Source organism: Vombatus ursinus, unplaced genomic scaffold (assembly GCF_900497805.2).
Source record: "Vombatus ursinus unplaced genomic scaffold, bare-nosed wombat genome assembly UNPS02009205.1, whole genome shotgun sequence".
Lineage (NCBI taxonomy): Eukaryota > Metazoa > Chordata > Mammalia > Diprotodontia > Vombatidae > Vombatus > Vombatus ursinus.
The window spans coordinates 49,530,910-49,556,782 of NW_020948983.1; the positions used below are offsets into that span (position 1 = coordinate 49,530,910).

Here is a 25,873-nt window from a genome sequence, read left to right on the forward strand (position 1 = left end):
TACTCTGGGAAATAGATGCTATTATTAATCCCCATTTTACAGATGAGGAAACTGAAGCTGAGAGAAGTTAAGTGACTTGCCCAGCATTACACATCTGAGGCTAGATTCAAAAACAGGTCTTCCTGACCTCAGGTCCAATGTCATCTATCTACCTTAAGATTGTCCCCATTTCCTTTTACTGCTTCCTTCCTTCTCTGTTGCTTACAAATATGGCCAGTATCTTCCATTCTTCAAAAAGCCCTCACTAGATCCAACCAACCCTGCTATCACCCTATATCTCTCCTCCTTTTGTAAGACAAGCTCTTTAAAATAGCTATCTAGACTAGTAAGTCTGGCTTCAGCTCCTTTCTTCTTCTTCTTCTAAGCCTCTGCAATTTGGCTTCTGACACCTTATCACTCAAATGAAACTCCTCTACCTAAAGACAACAATTTTGGGGTAGTAAAGATTTAATTACCAAATCTATTTTTTTTTCTCAATTTAAATTCTTCTCTACCTCTCTTGATACTATTTACCACCCTTTTTCCTTCGAATAATTTCTATGGCTTTTAATGACACTATTCTCTCCTGGTTCTCCTCCTGACTATACGACACTCCCTCCTTAGTCAGTCATCTTTGCTTGATAATCATCTATGTCATGCCACCTAACTGGATACCTCAAGGCTCTGTCCTGGATCCTCTTCCCTTTTCTTTCCATATTCTCTCACTAATGACCTCATCATTCTTATGGGTTCAATTAATACCTCTATTGAGGTGATTCCCAGATCTATAAATCCAATCCTAGTACTTTGCTTGTGTTCTACTTCCACATCAAACTGGATATCTTTTAGTCATAACAAATTCAATATGTTCAAAACAGAACTCATTCTCTTTCCCTCAAAACCTACCCTCTTATAAAATATCTAGTATTTTATTTTTCCCCCAATTACATGTAAAAACAATTTTAAAGATTAGTTTTTTTTTAAATTTTGAATTGCAAATTCTCTCCCTCTCCCTCCCCCCATTGATAAGGTAAGCAATTTGATACAGATTATACATATACATTCATGCAAAACATATTTCCACATTAGTCATGCTGTGAAAGAAAACAGACAAAAAAAACCCCAAGAAAAATAAAGAAAATAAAGAAAAAGTATGCTTAAATCTGCATTCAGACTCCATCAGTTCCTTCTCTGGGGATGGATAGCATTTTTCATCCTAAGTCCTTCAGAATTGTCTTGGATCATTGCATTGCGGAGAATAGCTAAGTCATTCACAGTTGATCATCATACAATATTGCTGTTACTGTATACAATGTTTTCCTGGTTCTGTTCATTTCACTTTGCATCAGTTCATCTAAGTCTTTCCAGAACACCTACTCCTCCTTTGAACTTCTTTATTTCTATTTAGGGCACCAACATCCTTCCAGTCATCCAAGTTAACAAAACTGGTATTACATGGCTGGGTAAAAAAATACATTTCACTCAGTAGGGAAAACAGAAGGAAAAGGGAGAAAGGGGAATTAGAGTGAGGGAAAGTTAATAGAGATTTGTCCTAACCATGTACAAAAACATCTGTTGCTCTTTTTGAGGTAACAAAGTATGGGAATCTGAGGGGGTGCCCATAAATTAGGCAACAGCTGAATAAATTACAGTATATAAATGTAATGGAATGCTACTATGCTGTAAAAAATGACAAAGGTGGTAATTTCTGAGAAACCTGCACTTATTTGAACTGATGCAGAATAAACAATCAGAAGAATCATCACTACAAAGACAAAGATATGATAGACAAACAACTCTGAAAAATATCATTATATTTAGTAATTTTGAAACTTGCAGTGATTTTATTACAGTTTCTACAATTTCCTTTAATAATGTGTAATGAACAGTAAGTAAAGGTTCCTTAAATATGCCTTTTCTAATTTCTGGTGGCAATGACTAGATCCTGAATTGATATCACAACCCTTCCATTTCAGTAAACAAATCTGAATGACTCAGTCATCTCTTAGATACTTCTCAACATATTGTTGCTGAGTTTATATGAATGGCATCCCATACAGGTCATTTTTAATTCCATTTTGGATCTTAGCATATTTTTACTGGCTTTGTCTACAGATAAACTACTTTCAGTTATATTAGACAAACCCAATGATGTGTACTTGTCAGCATTCCTTTCTATTACTTGAAGCGGTCTACTTGTTTCAAAAGCATTTCCGTAGGTTTTTGATTTATCATTTGCTCTTAGAGAATGTTCATCAAAAAGGAGGAAATAGATTGATAGACAATCTATTGATAGCTACCTTCCCTAAAGGGATAGGTCCTATGTTTTGTTAATATTGTATGGGTTTTTGTGAGGATACTTTGAAGTTGTTACTGAAAAGTTCTACTTCTTCTTTGTCCATTTTATCGTTCCAAAAGTGTATGTTATCTGGCATTGCACAGATGTTAACCGCTTTTAAATGTGTTCTTTGTATTTGGCTTTGATTTCAAGTTGCCACTAAGTTTCTTGACATACACGATATTCTCCTAGAGAGCCTCCTATCTTATGAGGGCCTGGAGAAGAAGACTAAGGCCCGATTTGAACAGGAGTCCTCCTGACTCCAGGGTCAGTGCTCTATCCACTCTATCCACTAGTTGCCCCTAGAAATGATTTTAAGACAAGTCATTATCCTGTTGATGTTCTTTTATATTTAATGCTCTATGAATTATTGCATATGTTGACAAAATAACTGCTTCTCTGTAGTTGATAGAAAAAAAAACATTAGGATTGTAAACTCATCTCCAAAGGAATACTGTAAGCATTTCTGATCAAACTCCAAGAGCTGAAAAGACAACAGGGATGACATATACTTCATCCCTGCTCCCCCAGGGTTTTGATTTCTTCTCTTCTGAAAGCTTTTCATTCCATATAGCTTGGAGATTATGATTATTTTTATGATGACCTATATTAAAAACATTTTTAAAGTTTTTATGTCTCAGAAATTGTGGGCAACGGTTTTGTCTGTCAAAAGGTTTTACTGCAGGTTTCTGTTAGAGTTCTCCAAGACACCTTGAGGTCTGTAATTTTAGCACAAAAATTTATCACCTGTCAGTTCATGAAAGATAGCAAGCTTCTAATATATCATCAAAGCCATTTAGTCATGTCTTGATCAGTATTTAGTAGGTATTAAATTTTTGCAGCCTGTAAAATAGTCAATAAACATGTATTAAGTACCTACTATGTTCCAGGCACTGTGCTTAAGCACTGGGGATACAAATACAAAAAATAAGATAGTTCTTGATCTCAAGAAACTAATGGGGGAAGACAAAACACAAAAGGAAGCTGTAAAGTGTGGAGAGATGTTATAGCAGGTGGATATATTCAAAATGGGGGCATGATGGAGAAATCAATCATAGAAGTCCCAAGGTAGTAGAGCTAGGTGAGAAATCAGATGTCTGAGCTGAGGTGTCTCCTTAAACGGAGGTTTGGATTTCATGGCCCTACTCTCCAATCAGACAGGCAGAGGGTGGTGATGAAATTTTTCCAACAATGGGGCATGGTGGAGAAGTCACTCAAGAGGTTCCAAGGTAGTGCAGTGAGGGAAGAAAAGAAAAGTGATGTAAGAAATGAGTGAAAAATGCTGCCTTACATAATCTTCATTGATAAGTAAATTCTAGTTCCTTAAAAATAATCCTATAATTTGTGGTGGCAATGACTAGCAATAATAACGATAGTTATTTCCACTACTCTACCACTATTACCAGCATTTACTCCTCTTTTTCCCTCTCTGCCTCCTTGAGTATTTATGAGTCTCTTAAGTGGAAGAGGGCTTAGACTTTTTGCTTAATCACAAAGGACCTGGAGTAAAGAATACTCATCTTCCTAGTTAAAATCTGGCCTCAGACACTACTTGTGTGACCCTGGGCAAGTCATTTAACCTTACTTGCCTCAGTTTCCTCATCTGTCAAATGAGCTGAAGAAGGGAATAGTAGCATCTTTGCCAAGAAAACCCCAAATGGGGTCATGAAGAATCAGTTGTGGCTGAAAAATGACAGAACAACAAAAGGACAATTGAGGTTAAGAACAAAGGGCAGACACTGCAGAGAAGCTGATTTCACCTTGATATAAGGAAAAATTTCCCGACAATTATAAACATATAAATGAGGAAATGGGCTACTTTTGGGGGAAATATGCTTCTGTTTGCTACAGGCTTTCACCTGAAAGATGGGTGACTGACCACTTATAAGGGAGGAGGTAATTTTTCAGCTACAGCTTAGATTAAATGGGTCTGAGCTTTTTGCACAACTCTAGAGACTTTTCAGGGGTTTCCTAGTTGACAGAAGATAACAGAAACATACAGTGCACACAAGTTAACGAGGTTTTTTTACTTCTTTTACCAGTATCCAGCAACTGGGGAGCAACTGTGGAGAAGGTGAATGTTGGGAGTAATTTAGGGTCAAGGACTTGGAAGGAAATGAGGAATGAAGGTCAAAGAACTCAATTCAACGATGAAGGAGAGTGAGTTTTTGAAACTATAAAACTAAACTTAGGGTCGAGACTGTTAAAGAAGGAAAAAGAGGTTACTAGAGAAACAGGGAAGGATTAGTGGTCAAGGTGAGGAAGAAGCGCAGGAATATAAATGAGGCAATGGGAAAGGTAGAAGCCCAAGAGAATGATCAGAGGGAAATTTCAGGGTTCAAGAAGAAACACTCTAGTGATCCAAAGTAAGAAACTCTAAATATTGCAAAAATGAGTTATTTCATGTTATTACTCTATTGCTATCATCATTATAAGGCAATTTTTCCCCCCAGAAAGACTAGCTTCATTTTAAGAAAACATTTGGAGCCAAATACAATGTTTTTCCCTTTCAGTTGATGAAGTAGCTGGTAATCTTAGTATTAAACTGTTCATTTGCTCTAAAAAGAAATAAGCCACCCTACACACACAATTATATGTTTGTCTGACAGACTATAATCATAGTTTCTAAATTAAAAGGAAATCACATACACCTACAAAGAACATAAATCTCAAAAATAGCTCTTCAATCATTATTATTGTTAAGATTGCTAAGAAAAACTTTGTTGTAGAATAGCATAGAAATAAGCATTTGTCTGAGGCATAAACAAGAAGAAAAAAAAACTAGAAATACAAATAGAACAGTCTTAAGTTAAGTGCAACCTAGTTAATCATAAATTAGTTATTTCTGAGTCAAGTAATCTTACAAGAACATAAAATGGATTCTTCATACCTCAAAGCAGGACTCTAAACTAATGAAAATGTTTAAAGGATGCCAAAAAGATGCCTAATCATTGTGAATTAAGTGTATTTTATATAATATATATTATTTATTATATATTATAATTATATATAATTAATATTTAGCTATTTTAAACTTTATTTCTATTTAATTTATTCAATTACTTTATGATAAAATTAATTATTTTAAGTATTTATTTAATAAAGTTTATTTAATATTTAATATTTAAATGCATGCATGTATATACACACATATATGTATGTGTATATGTGTGTGTTTGTGTGTATTCCTAAGGCTTTTATGCCATCTTCTGAATAAACTCAAGTTAATTTATTGATTAAAACATGGTAAAATGATATATTTAATAATTTTTTTAAAAAGAACAAAGCCTATCTTTTTAAAAAAATGCAAAGTCCCTACAAAGTCTCTGTTTTTAAAAAGGAGGAGGAATATATGTTTTTAGGAACCTAAAATGAGCAGATTATAATACCTAGGCAATAAATCTGGTTCTGATTTTGGCAATTAAGGAAAAATGGGAACTCACTGTATGTCACATAGTTTTGTCTTTCTCATAATGGAAGATACATTGGTTTACTGGCTCATTGATCCAGAGCTGGAAGGAACTGCAAAGATCATTTAGTCTTTTTGCTGGGAAAATTTTCATCTCCTTTAATTGAATCCCAATAGGAATTTATCAGGTTGGTCTTTATATAAAGGATCAAGTAACACTGGATCCAAGATTTAGAGTTAGAAGAGAGAAATCATTTAGTCCAATTACCTGATTTTACAAATGAGGAAAATGACTTCCAGAGAAGTTAAGTAACTCTCTCAAGGTAGTAATATAGAACTGAAATTCAAAATCAAGTCCCTTAATTCCAAATCCAGCACTCTTTGCACTATAAAATGATGTCACTTCTTTAAGCACATAAATGTTAGTGAACATTGTGACTTATGAAATTTGCAAAACAAAATTACCTTTTAAGTATATTTTTAGTTATGTTTTCAACATGACACTTCAGTCCCAATAACTAAGCTTGTTCCATCAACTGAAGTGAATTAACACTGTTTACACTATTTCCAATACTACTCAACAGGACTTTCTGTCAACAGAATTTTCACAAGCTGATTTTTAAACTTTGTAGAAAAAGAATAATAGCTAATTTGCATGCCTATATGCAGATACGACTAACACATAGTATTCCATAATCTTGTATTTTCAAATCCTGCATTTTCAAAAACTTTTCAGGATTAATGTTCCAAATATGAACCTCAGGTGACCCAATCTAAAACAGCAAATGCACCATTTGATTTCAAAACACATCTTACCTTTTGCAGTTTTGTAGGGCCTTGAGATTTAGGTGGGAAAGTACAAGGTATTCTTCCATGATGGATATGATAAGGTAACAAGACACTGGGATCTAATGGAACCCAAGGAACAGAAAGACTAGATGGTACAGTGGGTAAGCTGCAATGAGCTTTATGCAAATTATAGGCTGTTCTAGAAAATTTTTCATCAGAGTTTTTGTAGATCAAAAGCGAAGAATCTTCAGCTGCATGACTCAGCAAGTACGAGCCCTCCTGCAAACTAAAGTAATACACGCAATTTATTACAATTCAACATTTCTGATGATTACATCAAATTCAATACCATTTTCTTAATTTTGATTCATCTAACAAATTGAAAATAACTATGCAATTTCAGTGATGAAACTTTATTTAAATACTGTTAATAAAATGCCACCTCCAAAGCCAATATTTTTATAAGCAAATAAACTATTCTTACTTTTTATTTAGTAATATTTATCTCCTATTTATCTAGTGTATGGCCTTTTTGTACACGTTTGCTTGCTTGTTGTCTCCCCCATTAAACTGTGTGAGCCACGGGCAAGACTGTCTTTTGCCTCTTTTGGTAACCCCAGTGCTTAACATAGTGCACGGGGACTGAATGGTAACCACATTTTTTTTGTTTGGTTACAGTTTTCAGAGAGTCTAATGATTCTTAAAATGCTCTCTCCTTGATCTATCTGTCAATTATTTTTAATAGCAGATGGCTTACATTTTCTTCTAATTCTTCAGTGTTATGATTTTACAGTAAAAGTTCTTGTAGTCTTAAGGTCTATTCACGCTTTTCTATTTCTTCTCAAGGAGTCCATTTACTTCATTAAAGTTTTCTACCTCCTATTTTAAGCTCTTTATTCTTCCAATTTTTTTCTCAAGAGCTCTAATTTAATTTTTAGCTCATTAAAAAATTTTGACAAACATATCTATATAAAAAGAACAGAAAAGGGGAATTGCATATGAAACTGAATTTCTATTACACATCACTTTTAAAGAATATAACAAATTCAGAACATTAGTTCCAAAGATGTCCTGCTTGTCTATGTCTCCCTCAGAACTCCATTCTATTCTCTTTTGTACATTTTGTAAATATTCCATTTATGCTATTTGCTTTCTTTTATCGTTTTAATTATTGGGGTTAATATCGCTAAACTGCTATCTTTCACGTAAAAGTATGGTCAAGCCAAATAAACTCACATAGTGATCCTGTGTAAAAATCTATTTCTCATTCTGTACCTCCAGTCTATCATCTCTTTGGCAAGAGGTGAAAAGCACATACTTCATTAATGATTCCTGCAAGTCATGGTTGGTCAATGAACTGATCAGAACTCTTAAATCTGCAAAGTTCTTTTTCTTTCCATTGTATAAATTGTTCTCCTGGTTCTGCTCATTTCACTCTTCATCAGTTCATACAAATCTTCCCAGGTTTTTATAAACTTATCCCTTTTCATCATTTCTTACAGTGCAACAATATTCCGTTTCACACGCACATACCAGAATTTGTTCAGTCACTTGCCAATTGACGGGGTATAGCAGAAAGCATTACTTCAAATATTTTTATACAGATGGGTCTTTTCCCTCTTTCTATGGTTTTCTGGAGGTATATATCTAGTAATAATATTAACAGGTCAAAAGTTCAGTGACTTTTTGGATACAGTTACAACTTACTTTCTAAAATCTGCATGACCAAGTTAACATCTCCAAGAGAACATTAGTATGCTTGTCCTCTAAGAGTCCCTCCAACAATCATTATTATTATTATTATTTTTATCTTTGCTAATCTGATGGTTTGAGGTAGAACTTCAGAGTTTTAAACTGCATCTTCTATTTCCTCTTCTAAGAACTGCTTGTTCATATCCTTTGATCTATTAGGGAATGGCTCTTATTCTTATGTATTTGAATAAATGCCTTATATATCTTAGTTATCAGACTTCTTGTGAGAGAAATTTGCTGTATTTGTTTTTTTAATCAATAAGCTAGCATTATTTAACTCTTTAAGATCTGAAAAGAGCTTTACAAGTATTATCTCATTTGATCCTTATATTAACTCGGGGAGATTTTTACTTTTTTATTACTCTTATCTTACAGATGAGAAAACTGAGGCAGGAAGAAATTAAATTATTTGCCCCAGGTCACACAGCTACTATGTGTTTGAGGCAAAAGGTCCAGTGCTACCTCAACCATCATAGAGTGGACAATGGGTAGTCTTCATACATTATTTCAAATATGAGTTATTTCAATCTTCTATTTCTTGTTCTGTTAATTTGATGTTTTGGGGTTTTTTAGTAAATACTCATCGATTTTCTTTAAGTTATTGGTCATGCAGGGTTTAATTGGGCAAAAAAGTTTCTAATAATTTCCTTTATTTTCTTTTCCCTTGTAAATTTTACTCTTTCATTTTTTTATATGGGCAATTTGGTTTTCCTGTTCCTTTTTATTGTTAAAAATCTGATTAACAGTATATCTATTTTATAAGCTTTTTAAAAAGCTTCTAGTCTTATTTACCATCTCATTGTTTTGGTTTTTTGGCTTCCAATTTTGTCAATTTCTTCTTTCATTTTCATAATTTCTATTCTTGTGCTTGATTGGGATTTTAATTTTTTTTTACAGTTTTTAAAAAATTGCACACCTAATTCATTATTTGTTCTTTCTTTTGTTGATTAAAGTATTCAATGTTTTAAGTATCTCCATAAATATTGCTTTTGACTGAATGCTAATTTTAGAATGTTGTCTTCTTGCAATTTTGTTTATGAAATTATCTAATATTCCTGTGATTTATTCTTTGATCCACAAAGTCTTAAGGATTAAGTTAGTCTCAACTTCAATACAAATCCTTTCTTCAATGCTCCATATTGATTATAATTTTTACTATATTGTCAATACTTTATTTAATTTTTCTGAATTTGTTTATGTATTTTTGTATTCTAAGATATGGCTAAGAAATTTTTTATATATATATATATATATGTATATATGTATATTTCCATTTAAAAAATCACCAGGAATCTAGCATATCCAACTTTTTTTTTTTTTTGGTGAGGCAATTCGGGTTAAGTGACTTGCCCAGAGTCACACTGCTAGTGAGTGTTATGTGTCTGAGGCCAGATTTGAACTCAGGTCCTCCTGACTCCAGGCTGGTGCTCTATCCACTGTGCCACTTAGCTGCCCCCATATCTAACATTATTAAAATTATATTCATGTCCTTAGCTTCTTTCTCATTTATCTTTTTATTGCTTTTGTCTAGATATCAAACAGCATCACTGAGGTTCCCAAACTATTGTTATTTTGCTATTTCTCTCTCTGATTTGATTAACTTTTCATTTAATTACTCAAATGTTAAGGCAATTATATATATACATATAGTAATTACTGATGTTATTCCATTATCTGTAGTACGTTTCAGCGTAATTTTCTTTCTTGCAAACAACATGCAGTTGGATTGTGCTTTCTAATCCATTTTGCTACCTTCTTCCATTTAATGGGCAAGTTCATTCCATTCAATTTCACAGTTATGATAGTTAATCTGCTATCCATCAGATCCCCTAATATTTTTATCTCTTCTTATCCCATCCCCAATTCTTTAACAAAGCAGAGTGAATGTGATCCACTAATAATCTATAACTGATGGGACTTGCTCCCATTTCATTCTCTCTCCTCTCTTTATTTTCCCAAACCCTCACTGTTTCTTATGCTTTCTTTTTTCCTTTTAATCTCCCATTTATCATTCCACTCTCCAAAGCTGAAGCTTGTTGTTTTGTCTACTCCCTTCAAATCTGCTCTTTCTCTTAAATCTCTCTTTTTCTCTCCCTGTCCCCACCTATTTCCCAAATGAGTTTAATGTATTTCTCTATCAAATTCTTATGTGTATATCTGACACTCTTATCTGGTTTTAAGAGTAAAGTTTGTGAGATGTCTCCTCCCTCCACTGCGTACTCGAAGTTTGTATATGCTTCTCACATAGCTCAATTATGATATTATATTGAGGTTTCCTCCTCATTTCTTCCCTAGTATATTCTTTTCCTTTCCCTTTTCTATACTGTCTTAAAATTATCCAAACAGAAAAAAACCAATTCCAGGCCAACTTGGGTTTTTCTTTCTGAACTCTCAGTGGGGCTCTGAAGGGACGCTTCTCTCTTTTCTCCCCATTAGAATGTAAGCCGTGCATTAATATTTGGTCCCTTACAATTGTTCAAATCTGTTTTTTACCTTTCCAGGTTTTTCTTTGCTCTCATGTTTGTGCTTCAAAGTTTTGTACAGCTCTAACTATTTCGTTAGGAATATTTCAGAGTCTTTGTTAAAGGTTTATCCTGATTATGCTCAGCTTTCCAGGGTAAATTGTTATTGTTTGTAAATTTTGGCTTTTTACCTTTTAGAATATCATATTATAAGAACTTCCCCTACTTTAGAATAGTAGCAGTATATTGTTGTGTGATTTTGACTATAATTGCTTGTTATGTGAACTTTCTGCTGCTTTACAATATCTTTTTCTGTGACCTGGAAGCTCTGGATTTTGGCTATGACATTCCTACATGCTTTCAATTTGAGGTTTTTTCTAAGATGTGTATTGATTCTTAATATTTTCCATATAACCCTATGGTTAAACCTATGTAAAGAGACATAAGAAGTTTTCCTTTATGTTTTTTAAAACATAGTACCCAAGACTTTTGATTGGATATGATTTAAAGGCAATCTAATTATTCTTAAATAATTTCTCTTTAACCTATTTTCTAGGTACCTTGTGCTTCATAGATACCTTACATACAGCCCCTTGGAATCACTGAGTCTGCTCCACTCTATTTTTCAGCAGGAAGTCAGATAACTGGACATATTTTTCATGTTTTCCTCTAAGCTATTATTCCAATTTTTGCCTCCAGATTGCATTTCATTTATTTTTGTTTCATTCTTTTAATTATTCTAGTACTCCTTAGAGCCATGCCAATTTTTTTTCCCCTCGAAGGATCTGCTTATAGTTATTACAAAGCTATTCTCTTCTTTTGAGTTCAGTAATTCTTGGGCATCTCTTAATCCATAATATATTTTTCATCGTGGTCATTGTTTTCATGCACTTACTCATATCTTAGCTACTTATTTGGGATTCGACTTCAAGGTAAAGCCCTAACATATCTTCTACTCTTGAATGGGGTGATCAGTCCCTATTTTGTCCTGTCCTTGATTTTTGGGGTTCATGACAATAGAATCTACTTCCCCCGTCTTCCTGTGCAGTGACTGATAGGGACTAGTTTTATGCCTCATTGTGCCAGTTTTGACAATATTTCTTATCTAACATTTAAAAAATCAATTCAGCAGCTTCTTGAATTTATTTATTTTTATGCTTTCACATTTAATTTTTAAATTAATATTTCATGCTTTCACACTGTGCACCAAGGTGGCACAGTGGATAAAGCATAGGGCTTGGAGTCAAGAAGAAATGACTGGAATCTTCCTCAGATACTGTCCGGCTGTGTAGCACTTACCTTCTCTGTGCCTGAATCTATTAAATGGGAATAATAATAGTGCTCACCTTTCAGTGCTGCAAGGATCGAAAGAGTTAATGCATGTGAAGCATTTTGCAAACCTAAAAGCCTTCTATAAACACTAACTGTGATTCATTTGGCCAAATCTGGCATTCTAGGCTCTTTTCAGCCACCAACTTTCCATCACGTGTATCTATAACTGTTTTTCTATAAAAAGTATAGAAGCAGAGACCCTGTCTCTGTGAGTGGCCTCACTATTATGTACAGTGTAAAAGTCTGTTTCCAAGAACCCTCTGAATTTGACTTTTCTTCAATCTGTGTTTTCATCCTGAAAGAAAGAACATAATGCCATTCTATACAGAAATGGGGACTTGTGATGTCTACTGCAGTGAAAAATGAAGCGATTTACCTTAAATTATTTGTGTGACAGTCACACAGTTAATGTGGGCCAGAGGCAAGACTTGAATTCAAATCTTCCTCTTCTATGTGTCTTAGAAGTATCCTCTGAAAAAATGAGGATAATGGAATCCTTGCAAGAAAAAAGAGTATATCCAAAGCTAATATTAATAAAGCATAATGCACTTCAAACAACAGGCATGTTCATATGTTCAACAACTGGCCTATGTTTAACCTTAAGGCTTTGGGGTTTAAGATATACATAGGACTACCTTAACTCCGTGGTCTATCCCTTCCAAAAATTGGACTAGCCCAGCCTAAAATCAAATTATACTATTTGATGAACAGTAATTACAATTTACATACAAAAAAACTCCTAAATCCAACTTCGACGAAGTAATTAAATTAACTAGAAGGTACTCAAAGAAGATGTTTTCTATGTCATGTTTCTAATAGTTCCTATTTATTTTGGTTATAAGAAATTCAGAGAGGATAATGAAGCATTCAGAAACTGCTTACCTACTTATTTTCTTCAGAATATGCTGGAGAACATTAAATGCATTTGGAGTGCTATGAGGAACAAATACAAACAAAAGTTCACAATGCTAATCCTTACAAATGCAAAACAAGTCAACTGTTTGCACTAACTAAAAAAGAACAATAGTATTGACAATCCAAAATAGTAAATTAAAAAATTATCTCTGACTTAGATTAGGAATAGACAATGACTCCTAGCTTATAAACTCTCTGAGAGCAGGAATTATGTCTTATTTGTCTTTGTATCTGCCACATCTATCATAGTACATTGACTATGGTACACTGAACTCTTAACAACCATTTGCTGGATGAACAATCCTGTTTTTGTAGATTTATCTATGTTTGGTTCAGTGTGAGCTCAGGGTAAAATGTGGGGGAAATCATTTTATTACATTTTGTGAAAACCATTCTCATATTCAAATTGTATTTTAAAATCTCCAGAAAACAACTTGATCCACTTAAGAAGCATTATTGATTGGAGAACTTTAGTAGAACCAGTCTGGGAGCAAAATTACTCAAAAAATTACTCCTTGTAAATTAAACCTTGAAAAAGCGTGAAAAGGAATTAAAATTGAGAGTAAATTAGCTGTTTCTGGAGGAAGGAAGCGTTTTCCAGAGAAGCAGACTCCTGAATGAAAACAAAATAGTCAAGAAAAAAAACAAATTTAATCTGTGATATCGTATCATTTGGGCCTTTTTTTATCATGAAGGAAAAGAATGTGGAGAAGTTTTTGTTTGAAAAGAAAGAAAATTGACTCTAGGTCTTATCATGAGAGCTGAGGAGACAAAATGATGTTTTTAGTAGGAGGCTGCAACAAATCTAGAAGCTGGAGCTTTGGGGAAACTTTTTAAAAAATATTTGTTTAGTATTTTATTTTCCTCTGGCTACATGTAAAAACAATTTTTAACATTCATTTTTAAAATTCTTGAGTTCATGGGGCAGCTAGGTGGCGCAGTGGATAGAGTGCTGGCCCTGGAGTCAGGAGGACCTGAGTTCAAATTCAGCCTTAGACACATGATGTTTACTAGGTATGTGACCCTGGGCAAGTCACTTAACTCCACGGCCCAGCCAAAAAAAAAAGATTGGGTGAAGTAAAACTCTCGAGTTCCAAATTCTCTCCCTTTCTCCCACCAATTGAACACTCATTGAGAAGGCAAACAATTCCATAATTCGAAACAGGTTATACATGTGTAGTCATGCAAAACATTTCCATAATAGTCATGTTGTAAAAGACCAAAAAAAAAAAAGAAAAGAAAACCTCAAGAAAAATAAAGTAAAAAAAAAAAAGTATGCTTCTGTCTGTATTCAGAACCATCAGTTCTTTCTCTGGGGATGGACAGCATTTTTCATCAAAAATCCTTCTGAGTTGTCTTGGATCATCGTATTACTGAGAATAGCTAAGCCACTCACATCTGATCATCCTACAATATTGCTGTTACTTTGTACACAGTACATTTCACTTTGCCTCAGCTCATGTGGGAAGTCTTTTTTATTCTCAGAAAATGCTGTCAAGACAAGGTCCAAGAAATACAGGATTAAGTTGAGTAGTGACTGGCAACAGTTTAAATTTAGGAGGTAAGATATTTAGCCTTGCATTTTTCTAAATCTTAATCTATATTGGTTCTCTCTGTTGTATATTTCTCACAAGAGTAAATGAATAGTATACTTATTGCTATTTTAATAGTGAAATTTTTATTGAAAAAGCAGTTAAACAGATTTTATTCTTCCCCCTTTTCTGTGTTAGCCATGCCTGCGAGCATCACTTCTTGGTTTACCTGCTGACAGTTAAAGGAAGTTCTGGTTCCCAAGAGAAAATAATCAGCCTTTATAAGGTTTGCTGTGCAAATTTAAACTCAGCAAGAGATGTAAAATACCCTAACATACAGATTGATTTTAATCCCAGCTAAGGTCAAACATACTTACAAATGAATTAAAATGAATTTATGAGCTCATACCAACTGACAGCAAAAGAAAACTCAAAAAAAAAAAGCGTAATTCAGAATTAAAATAAAATAGAATTTAATAAAGGAGTGATTAAATAAGGGGGGAAAACCCCAAACTGCATAGTACAAGAAGTCTTATGGAAATTAAAACTTTAATGTGGATAAATCACAAAAGAAAAAAAAAAGAGATTGGGCTCTAATTGGAACTTTAATATAAACTTTGAGGGTCAACCAGGTGGCTCAGTGGATAGAGCACCAGGCCTGGAGTCAGGAAGACTCATTATCCTGAGTTTAAATCTGGTCTCAGACATTTACTAGCTGGGTGACCCTGAGCAAGTCACTTAACCCTGTCTGCCTCAGTTTCCTCATATGTAAAATGAGCTGGCCAAGGAAATGCCAAACTACTCCACTATCTTTGCCAAGAAAACCTCAAGTGGGGTCATGAAGAGTCAGATACAACTGAAACAAATGAACAATAACAAATAACCTCTTGAAAAAAAGGTTATACTGTGCCCAATCTGTGTGACTCTGAGAGACTGACAGTCCTATAAGCAACCTTGAACTTTTTCCTGTGGTCATCTGACTTTACTTCCTCTGGTCCATTTTGCTAGTGGTGTGGGCCACATCAGACTCCTCTGTATGACCTCAAAGACATATTTACAAAGTCTTGTCAGTCCCTGGAATAGCAGGGCTAGCTGCTCTGGACATTTTATTCGTGATTTGGAATGAGTACAAAGGCAAGTCATTGTCTTATCAATTTATTCTTCACCTACCACAATAAAATAAGTTGCCTTACTTGAGTGTTGCAAACTTCTCTTTGAGTCCATTCATGGGAATTTCTTCAAGCATAAAAAGCTTTGATGTAAATGCATCAACATGTCCTGAAAATAGGTCAAACTTATTTTTAAAATTAATTTATTTTTAATTTTCAACATTCACTTCCATAAGCTTTTGAGTTTTAAATTTTCTCCTCCTCCCTTGCTGTCTCCCTCCCTAAGATGGCGTGCAATCTGATACAGACTCTACATATACATTCCTATTAAACATATTTTCACATTAATCATGTGGTCAAACTTAATTTTTAACCTGTCATAAAATAAAAAAGAAGAACCTAAATAATCCCCCAAACTATTTAGTTTTTAAACCCTTTAAAATGGTTAAACATTAACCAAAGTACTTTAAGTTCTCCTTAAAACATCCTATATACTACAACTTCACATTAAATTTAGAGTTGTTTTTAAAATGACTTAATCAAGTTACTATTAAAAGTTTTTTCAGTTGAAAATATTTCCACTATTGAAGCAAATTGACATCAAGCTTACAATTTGTAAATGTCTTTATTTTTTCAATCTCAAAAGTTCTATGATTTTAGTGATATACACAGCATCTCATTGATATTCATTACAACAGTGCCAAACTCAAATAGAAACAGATCTCAGCAGGCCACATATTGACAGAAAACTACAAATTAACACCATCTATGTTGTATTATATTTTCATTTATTTTGTTAATCATTTCCCAATTACATTTTAACCTGGTTCTGGCTGATCTCTGATGTTTGACATGTGCAGTGAGTTTGATACCTCCGCACTACAACATGTCCACACCTTAGCTGACAATTTCTTCAATGATTATGAGCAAAAACAGTCATCATTAATTATTTTGGTAGCTAATTGTTGAGTGACTCTCTAAACTTAACTAGGCTTCTCCTTTGACAACAATCTGTTGCTAGGCCTATACTTAAAGCCTTTTCAGCTTAAAAGGATCTGCCAGTACTCATGCTACATTGGCCTGGCCTTTAAAAGCCCACCGTCACCTCTATTCCACAATGAGGCACTGGACTAGGACTTTAGTGAAAATGTCCAGTGTAATATCAAATTAAACAAACGCATTGTGTTTACCTCCAAAAAAACACATTTGTATGATTTAATTTTGGTTGTCAAAATATGACTAGATAAGAGCTACTTCATTGCACAGTTAAATGCATTACTACTACAATGGCTAAAATTCACCACAAGACTCCAAATAGCTAGCTTCTAATTTAAAATAAAAAGACTAATTAATGTAGAACTATACTTCAATATACCAAAGATCCATGACTTTATCTATATGGGCTTCCAAGACTTGGTTATCAAAATGAAGCACCTAACAAACAAACTTAAAATAAATTAAGGTATCCTAAATTGAAGAGGCATTGTCAAAGAGCAATTGTTATGAAAAAAGTCTGGAGGTTTTAGTGGATTACAACATCAATGAATCATTAGTGTGATATAGCAAACAAAAAAAGTTAATGCAATCTTGGGGCTACATTGAGAGGCAAAGTGTATTACAGTAATAAGGAGGTAATAATCCCACTGTACTCTACCCTGGTAAAATCTCATCTACAGAATTGTGTTCAGTTGTGGGCACCAGAGTTTAAGAAGGGCATTGATAAGGCACAGGGTATCCAGCAGAGGATGGTAAAAGGTCTTGAGTCCATGTCATATTAGGATCAGTTGCAGAAACGGGGGATGCTTAGCCTAGAGAAGAGAATACTAGCTATCTTCAAGTGTCTAAAGGGCTGGTGGGTAATTTATTTGCACCCTCATTCCACAGAAAATCAGGGCTGGGACCCACAGGGGCTGATTGGCTGATATTTTGGGGTTAGAGTCACACAGAGTCTTTGGGAATCCAAGAGGGTAAATGCTTGCTGTTCATAACAGTACTCATGGACTTCTTCAGAAGACAAGGAGCAAAGAAGCAACAGAACCTACCAAGTTAGCCTGTAACTAAATTAAAAAATAACATCTCTATAGTGCTTGAAGGTTTGCAAAGCACTTTAAATATATCTCATTTGATCCTCGTAATAATTTTGTGAAGTAGGTCAGCACCTAATATCCCTATTTCATAGACGATGAAAAAGAGGGTGAAGGTGGTTAGGCAACTTATCCAGGATTACATTAACTATTACATATTTGAGACTGATTCATTTAAACTCAAGTCTTTCTGACTCCAAATCCAGAGCTCTATCTACTACCTCATGTCACTACCTCTATATATAGAGGGTTAAGAAAACAAGGAAATGGTTGGCACTGAATAATAACTTTACTTCTTGCTGTTCCTCAAAAGGGACCCTCTGTCTCCCAACTTTAAGCATTTTCACTGGCTATTCGCCATGCCTGGAATATTCTCTCTCCTCATCTCTGTTTCCTGGCTTTCTCTAGGTCCCAGCCAAAATGCCACCTTCTACAAGAACCCTTTCCCATTTCCCCTTAATGCTAGTGCCTTTCCTCTAAGATTATCTCCAATTTATCCTCTATATGTATTTTGCTTGTATGCAATTGTTCGCAAACATGAGCTTTTTGATAAGACTGATTTTGCCTTTCTTTGTATCCCCAGAATTTAGCACAATACCTGGCAAATACTAGGTGCTTAATAATGCTTACTGATTGACTGACTGATAACAGTGGTGGAAAAAGTTTGAATAGGTCTAAAAACAAGGGAAGCTTGATGCTAAGCATTCTGAGCTATGATAGCTCTGGTTCCATAATCCAGGCTCAAATATAAAGTACTCTCACCTTTAAAGTTCTATAACATGGATCCTCTCTACCTTTCCAAATTTACACTTTACTCCCTGCCCCCCAATATACCCTACAATCCAGCTCTCATGGTCTACTTGATACTCTGCACAAAGCAATCTATCTCCCATTTCCATGCCTTTACAGTGGCTTTCTGTTACGCCTTAAATGCTCACTGCCACCTCTTAGTTTCACAGGCTTCTTTCAAGACTTGTATTATATCCCACCTTCAAAAGGAGGCCTTTCCCAATCCTTAGCTCCAAGTGCCTTCCCCTCTAAGATTCCATTTACTCTGCATATATCTTGTAAGCATCTACTTATTTACCATCAGAACATGAACTCCTTAAGGGCAAGGGCTGTTTTGTCTTTTTCTGAATCCCCAGACCTTAGTATAGCTTTTGGTACATAGTGAGCATTTAATAGGTATTTGCTGTCTAACTGAATTTCTTCCAAGAGTGAAATAAGCCTCCAGGTGGGATGAATTACCACAAGCAAACAGGATGGTAAAAAATGCTTCAAAAGTTCCATAACTAAACTTTTTTTTTAAACAGTATTTTATTTTTCCCAAAAACATGTTAAGACAAATTTTAACATTCTTTTTTTTTTTTAATAAAATTTTGAGTTCCAAATTTTTCTCCCTGTTTCCCTTCTCTCCCTCCTCCCTATGACAGTAAACAATTTGATAGAGGTTATATATGTGAAATCATGTAAAACATACTTCCATATCAGTTATGTTGTGGAAAAAAAAAAGTTTGTACCTATTAAACTTCTACTAGCAGCAATAAAAAAGTAGTGATAGCAATACACACTTATCTTGTACTTTATGGTTAACAAAGCACTAAGTATAGGAGAAATGCAGTAAAATGTAGGTGGATTCCTAGCCATTTCCTGAGAAGAAAGAAAGTAATTAAACTTAATAATTATACATATATATATAATATATATCAATAAAATCTTGATAAACTAAATAGATATTTCAATCACATTTTCCAGTTAAACAGGAATCCTTTTTCTGTTTCATGCATTTTTACTGAAAATCTCTGCAAAACATAATATCTCTTTGCCTGCCTAACAACAACACAGTGACAGCAAGAAAATCTTCCTTCGATGGGAATAAGTACAATCAGAAGTAATTTTTAAAACCTAAGAACAAGAATAGGTAATAAAAAAAATCTCTGTATGCTAATGAGGCAAAAACCAAAAGGAACATGAATCACACTTACCAACATAAAACAAGCAGTTAGAATGCAATAAACTCTCAGTCCACAAGCGACAAAGTTCACTTTCAGTAAGGGCTTCAACACCGTAGCAGGCTTGATACTCCAATTTTGGCAATATGTAAACTGGAGATTGCTAAAAACACAAAATTAAAATGCTGAAATCTGCTTTAATTTATTATTAACTACAATAAACACCTTATATACTTGCATAAGTGTCATACTTTTCAAAGCACTTCCATATAAATACATTTTATCCTCACAACCCTATAAGGCAGATTAGGTATTAATAGGGAAGATGGTTCTATGTAGATCTATTAGATGGGGCCTTGGGGAGGATGAAGCAGAGGGAACACTAAGAAGCAGACTGTTTTGCTTGGTGGTCTCATCAGCTGACATGGAATCAAATACCATCTCTAAGTAGATTATTCTCAGATATCTTCATCCAGCCCTAACCTATCTCCTGACTTCTAGTCTCACATTCCAACCGTCTATTGGACATTTCAAACTGGATGTTCCAGACTCTTAAATTCAACATATCTAAAACTGAACTACTTATTTCCAGTCCTCCCTCCACCCCCGTCTCTCCTCTCTTCCTAACTTCCCTATTACAAACAAGGTTATTATCACTATCATCCCAGTCACCAAGTTTCACAACCCAGATGTCATCTTTGACCCCTCATTCTCATCACCAATATTCAATCTTAGACCAACTCCTCTCAATTCTACCTTTGTAAAACCTCTTGTATATGCCAACTTTTTTTCCTCTAGCCCTGCTACCCACTCTGATATAGGTCCTCAACACCTCAGTCCTATACTATTCCACAGCTTGCTGAACAGTCTTCTGCCTTGAGTCTTTCCCCCCTCCAATCCACCCTCTACTCAGCTGTGAAAGTGATTTTCCTTCAGAACAGGTCTCTCTCCATGTTTCTGTCACACACATGGACACAATGAACTCTAGTGGCTCCTTACTGTCTCCAGGATAAAATATAAAATCTCATATTTGGTTTTTAATGCCCTTCAAACCAGACCCACTCCTATCCTTGCATTCTTCTTATACCTTACCTTCCTCCTTTACCCCTACTCCAAATACTCTGCAGTTTGGCCTCCTGGCTATTCCTGAACACATAATCCTCCATCTTCTATCTTTAAACATTTTTGCTGGCTGCCCCTAAGCCTAGAATGATCTCCCTCATCTCCAACTCCTGGTTGCCTTCATGTCCCAACTAAAATCCTGCCTCCTACAAGAAGTCTTTCCTGATCTCTCTTAATGCTAATGCCTTCCCTTTAAGATTATCTCCAATTTATCCTTTATACTTATCTTGGTTGAACAGAGTTGTTTGCATGTTGCTGGCCCTATTAGATTGTAAACTCCTTGGGGACAGGGACTGTTTTTGCCTTTCTTTGTAACCACAGCATATAGCAGAGTGCTTGGCACATACGTGACAAATGCTCAATGGCTTGACTCTGAAGTGGAAGGAAAGATTAGACTTATTCTGCTTGGCCCAAGAGGACAGAACTAGGGATCTTGGATAGCAGTTGCAAACAGGCAGATATCAGCATAATGTGAACCAAAGCTTCTAAAACTTAGGCTGTCTAGAAGTGGAATGGATTGTTTCAGGAAGTAAAGTGTTCTCCATGACCAAAAGTCTTCAGGTTGAATGGGGACACCACTTGTCAAGTTGTAATGGAGGGGGTATTTCTACAGGTCTGGGTTGGACAAGATGACATCTGAGAGCCTTCTGTCATAAAATTTCAAGACATAAAGTAACCTGCCCAAGGTCATAAATGATAGAGTCAGGCTAGAAACTATATAAAAAACTCTACTGACCAGAATATTGAATTCCTTAACAATGCCAGATAAAAGAAAATTAAATAACAAGAAAAATATAAAAAAAACCTAATTCAAATAAATGTAATAATTTTACAATGATATCACTTTTATGGGTTTGTGATTTGGAGGAAGAAGGGGTCACTATCAATATCTGCACAGGATATTACAACCTATTTCTATGACCTCTACTGCCATCTCCAGGAATTTAGGAGAAAAGAAAACAAATTATACCACTTAAGATATTCAGAAGAATTACTTTATGACAACATCTTAAATATTTTAAATATAGCCACAGATGATGACATTTGTTTTTTTCTTAGACATAACCTCTGGCTCTTATTTTCCTAAATAATAACTTTAATTGGATTTCTCTCCTTCTCCTCTATTTTCTCTCATCAGCCACAAATTAAATTCTCATTAGAGGTTTCATATCTTATACCCTCTTAGGATCCTACTAGATACATTTTTCCTTCAAAATTACCCTAATACTTGACCTTTTCTATTCTGTTTCTGCAATTCCATATATATTTGAAATAATCAGTCTTGGGAACTTCATATTTTAGAATGAAGCCTTCATGAAACTAGGTTCATTTAAGCAAACACCGATAAAACTAGAACACTTAAGATCACTTCATCTGAATTTCATAAATAGAAATTGTACTAAGTTTTACTCAGAAATTTGAGCATTTAACAAATAACTATGTTCCAAACTTCAACATGTAAACCAAGTTAAGTCTTTTCTACTTCATTCCAACATTTGCAAGTGGTTGTTCTCTTAATTCGACCTCTGACTACATCTGGAAGGTAACAGATGAAAATGAAGCTGCACTGAGGTCTGAGTACTAGTTACAAGTGGAAAGTATGGAAGAAATAACAGTAAAATCAGAGAGGCAAATTAGACAGACTTCAAGTTCTTGGGTGCCAGTAGCCAAGAATCTTCATAATCTAAAGTCTTGACTAAATAAGTTTACTTTTAGGGAATAAATGTTCTTTGTTTAAAGGACATTATTAGAATGTAAGTAAATACTGGCTTTTAAATAGCTCAGACTAATAAAGTTTCTAATATTTGTAAATATCCTAAGAATGACTTCTCTGTTAAGTTTTAATAAGCTGGTTCTTACTTGCTTCTATGTTAGTATTATACCATTTTTTTTAAACTGGAGAAAGGTGTGCTCGAATTCTTTACTCAATGTATAGTAACTTTCTTACCAATTTTTTTTTCTTTCTAGATTGAAGTCATTAATCAAAAAAAAACTGGAAAATTATTTAAAGAGATGCTGGGCAGCAATCATTTCTATGTGCCAGTAATTTGGCATACAATACAACAAATGAATAGGGGCTCACATGCCAGAAAATGAAAGAAATGAGGTTGACCTTGAAAGAAATCATATGTGACAAGAAAAATTTAAACCAAACAAAAAAATCAAACTCTAAAAATTAAATTCATGGCACAAGTACTTTGTCTAAAATTATTTTTGCTATGTTACAAAATTTATCATTTTTGTGTATAGAAATGGTTTAAAAAATGTAATGAGTAGGCCTAAATAATTCTTAATGCAGACTTATATCAGTTCCTTTAAACTATATCAAACCAGTGACATTATCATTCTTTGACTTTCTCCTGCAAAAAGCCATAAGTGAAATCTAAATTCAGTTCAAAACCTTTCTGAAAAATAATATTTTCTAAAATTTTGAAATAGATAAAAGAAACTATCAGAATTGGATATTTAGCAATTTGTTCACATTTTCTCTCCTTCGAGAGTAAGGAAGGAAATTAAGAGATGTGAAAAACACCTGAACTCAATCATTAACATCAAGAGAGCAATTTATATAAATCTAAATTAGGGCAAGCATATCTGGTAATCTTGTGAGACAAAGTCCAGTCATTAAACTGCTGTCGCAAGCACCTGGTACACCTTGGGTCTTATTTTCAGGATGTGAAAAGAATAATTATTAAGAGATTAAGTATTAAAACAGAGTAACATAGCAAATGTTAAGAGACCCTGTGTGACTATGCTGAACAAGACAAGTTAGTGGCAGAGATGAAGCCAGAACTCATGTGACAAACTAAGTTGACCAAAACATCCAGTTACCAATCACACACATAACTATGGCTGAAAACAAGTTTACTGTATGTAGAAAAAGAGATAACATTTAATTCAATATAACTCCAATAATTCCGGAATGATAGGATACTTTCACAGGTTTGGAGAAGTCATTTATGTGCATGAGCTGGCCCTAAATTTAAGAACAGAAGGAAAGATCAAGAACTTTATATGCAACAATAGGAGCTCTAAACTCACCAAAGTAGTTTTCTGTCCATTTAAATTACTTACAGTGATGTAATAGAGTAAGTTTTATCCAAGTACTCCATAAGCTTTAAAAATTTCAGTCGTTCTTATTTAAACAATATCTTATTAAGAATAAGGTGATTTAAATAATACATCGAAAAATATCTCACCCTAGAAAAGTTACTATATAAGCCTTTACTTTGTCTGGACCTGTGATTTCCTTGGTGTGATAGGGAACCAGTAAAGAAATTCTATATGAATGCAGTTTGCCAACTGCTCTGCAACTTAAGGGTTTTAGAGAGTTTTAAAATAATTTAAACTTAAAAAAAAAGCATCATATGTGTTTGCTGGTTAGTTTATATACTAGTACTGTAGTTTTGGAGATGAAAAGACCTTAAAAGTCCATACAATCCAATGCCATATTTTACAAATGAGGAAATTTAGACCATCCAAGAAGGTTAAGTAACTTACTCAAGATCACAAACATAAGCAAGAGACAGAGGAAAATTTTGAAGCCAAGACCTCGGACTGCAAACTGGGTGCTCTTTATATTATACCATTCTGACTCTCACTCAAGTCTTCAATTTTCTCCAATAGTTACTTACCCTTCTAACATTTTTCCGTTTTTTGGAACGTGGTCTTGTCTCTACTTTCTGGACACCACAACGTACAAGTAATAGGAGATCTTGGAAGTTGAATAACTTATAAACAAGATTTCCTTCTTGAGGTGCTAAGTATTCTGATTTGTTTTCAACAAACATCTGAAGGTTGTGTGGTAGCAATCCTTAGAAGTAACACATTTGATCAATTAGACTATGTATGTACTATTTATGTATTATTACATTTTTACAATATTACAATTCATACATTTTCATCAATATAAATCACAAGATGATATAATGAATTCAATTATCTACAGGATTACCTATAGAATATTTTCTTTTCACCTTTGTGTGGCCATTTTCTGTTACAAATTCTACCACTATTTCTGCTTCTTTTGAGGGGAGATTCTTTGTCCCAAAAGGAGCTGGAATAGAAGGTTCAAAGCTATAGGAAAAAGCACACTGGCTCTGGATTCAGAGGACTTCAGTTCAAATGCTGCCTCTCATGATTACCACCTACTGACCGTAAGCAGCTCATTTAATCATACTGGGCCTCAGTTTCCTCAACTGCAAAATGAAGGGACTGGAAAAGGAGGCCTCTGGGGTCCCTTCTGGCTCTGGATCTATGATCTTTTTGAAATACTACTTCCTTTACTTTCAGAGAAAATGTGACAGACAAAAAAGCAAATTTAGTGAGAGAAAATAAAAAAACTGTGTTTGGCGCGTTCTTAAAAGTGATGTTATTCAATCCTAGTACAGTTAAGAAGTTGGGCAGAAATGAGCAAAAGAAGAAGGAAAGAGGATCTTAACTTTATATGTTCATGATGTGGCTTTGTATATTTTCCTTCCCTTAAGGGATGTGATTTTTCTGGAACATTAGTTATACTCATATTCACACATAATTATGTATAAGGGGTAGTGATACAAAAACTTGGTAACTAAAATTGAAGATTGATTATTTTAATGGCATTATGAAGACAGATGAACAATCAATCAACTGACTAATACATTACTGCATGCCTTAAAATACTGATTCTAGAACAATACAAAAACAACTTTTCTCTTGTATGACTTTTTATAATTGATAAAAATTTTTAACTAAAATACCATAAATATAACTTACTGGGAAAAAAAAAGAAAAAAGTTAGCAACTAAGGATAAGATCTAGCAAAAGAGAAGGAATCAGAAACTAAGTGAGGTAAAGTATGGTATTCATTATTTTTATGAAAAACCAACATTCTTTTTTTTCAATTGTATGACTATTTTAACCAATTTGTGATGGTTTTGTCCATCAAGTGAAAGTACATATTGAACATGATCAACAAAAACAACAAAACAGACACTGTATTTGTCGGCCATTACAACTTTTTTTTTGGTAGAACCCCTTGGACTACTAACATTTTATTTATACAATCTAGAATTTACTTGTTTAAATTAGCCCGTTCATTTTATATAAAGGAAAGTAA

The 25,873-nt window shown here is 34.2% G+C and overlaps 1 protein-coding gene across 5 annotated transcripts in view; it reads right to left on the minus strand.

The window, feature by feature from the left end:
• The window catches only part of ICE2 (interactor of little elongation complex ELL subunit 2), a 68,852-nt gene that overhangs the window by 9,281 nt on the left and 33,698 nt on the right, over nt 1–25,873 (minus strand). For 4 of the 5 annotated variants that reach the window (XM_027851903.1, XM_027851905.1, XM_027851904.1 and 1 more), the window contains exons 11-15: nt 24,411–24,589; nt 19,687–19,816; nt 15,702–15,786; nt 12,944–12,994; nt 6,543–6,801 (exon numbers count right to left, since the gene is read on the minus strand). In XM_027851903.1, the coding sequence (XP_027707704.1) occupies nt 6,543–6,801; nt 12,944–12,994; nt 15,702–15,786; nt 19,687–19,816; nt 24,411–24,589 (704 nt within the window). Of the gene's footprint in view, nt 1–6,542; nt 6,802–12,943; nt 12,995–15,678; nt 15,787–19,686; nt 19,817–24,410; nt 24,590–25,873 lie in introns of those variants that run through there. The other variant, XR_003568237.1, reaches the window with a different exon arrangement.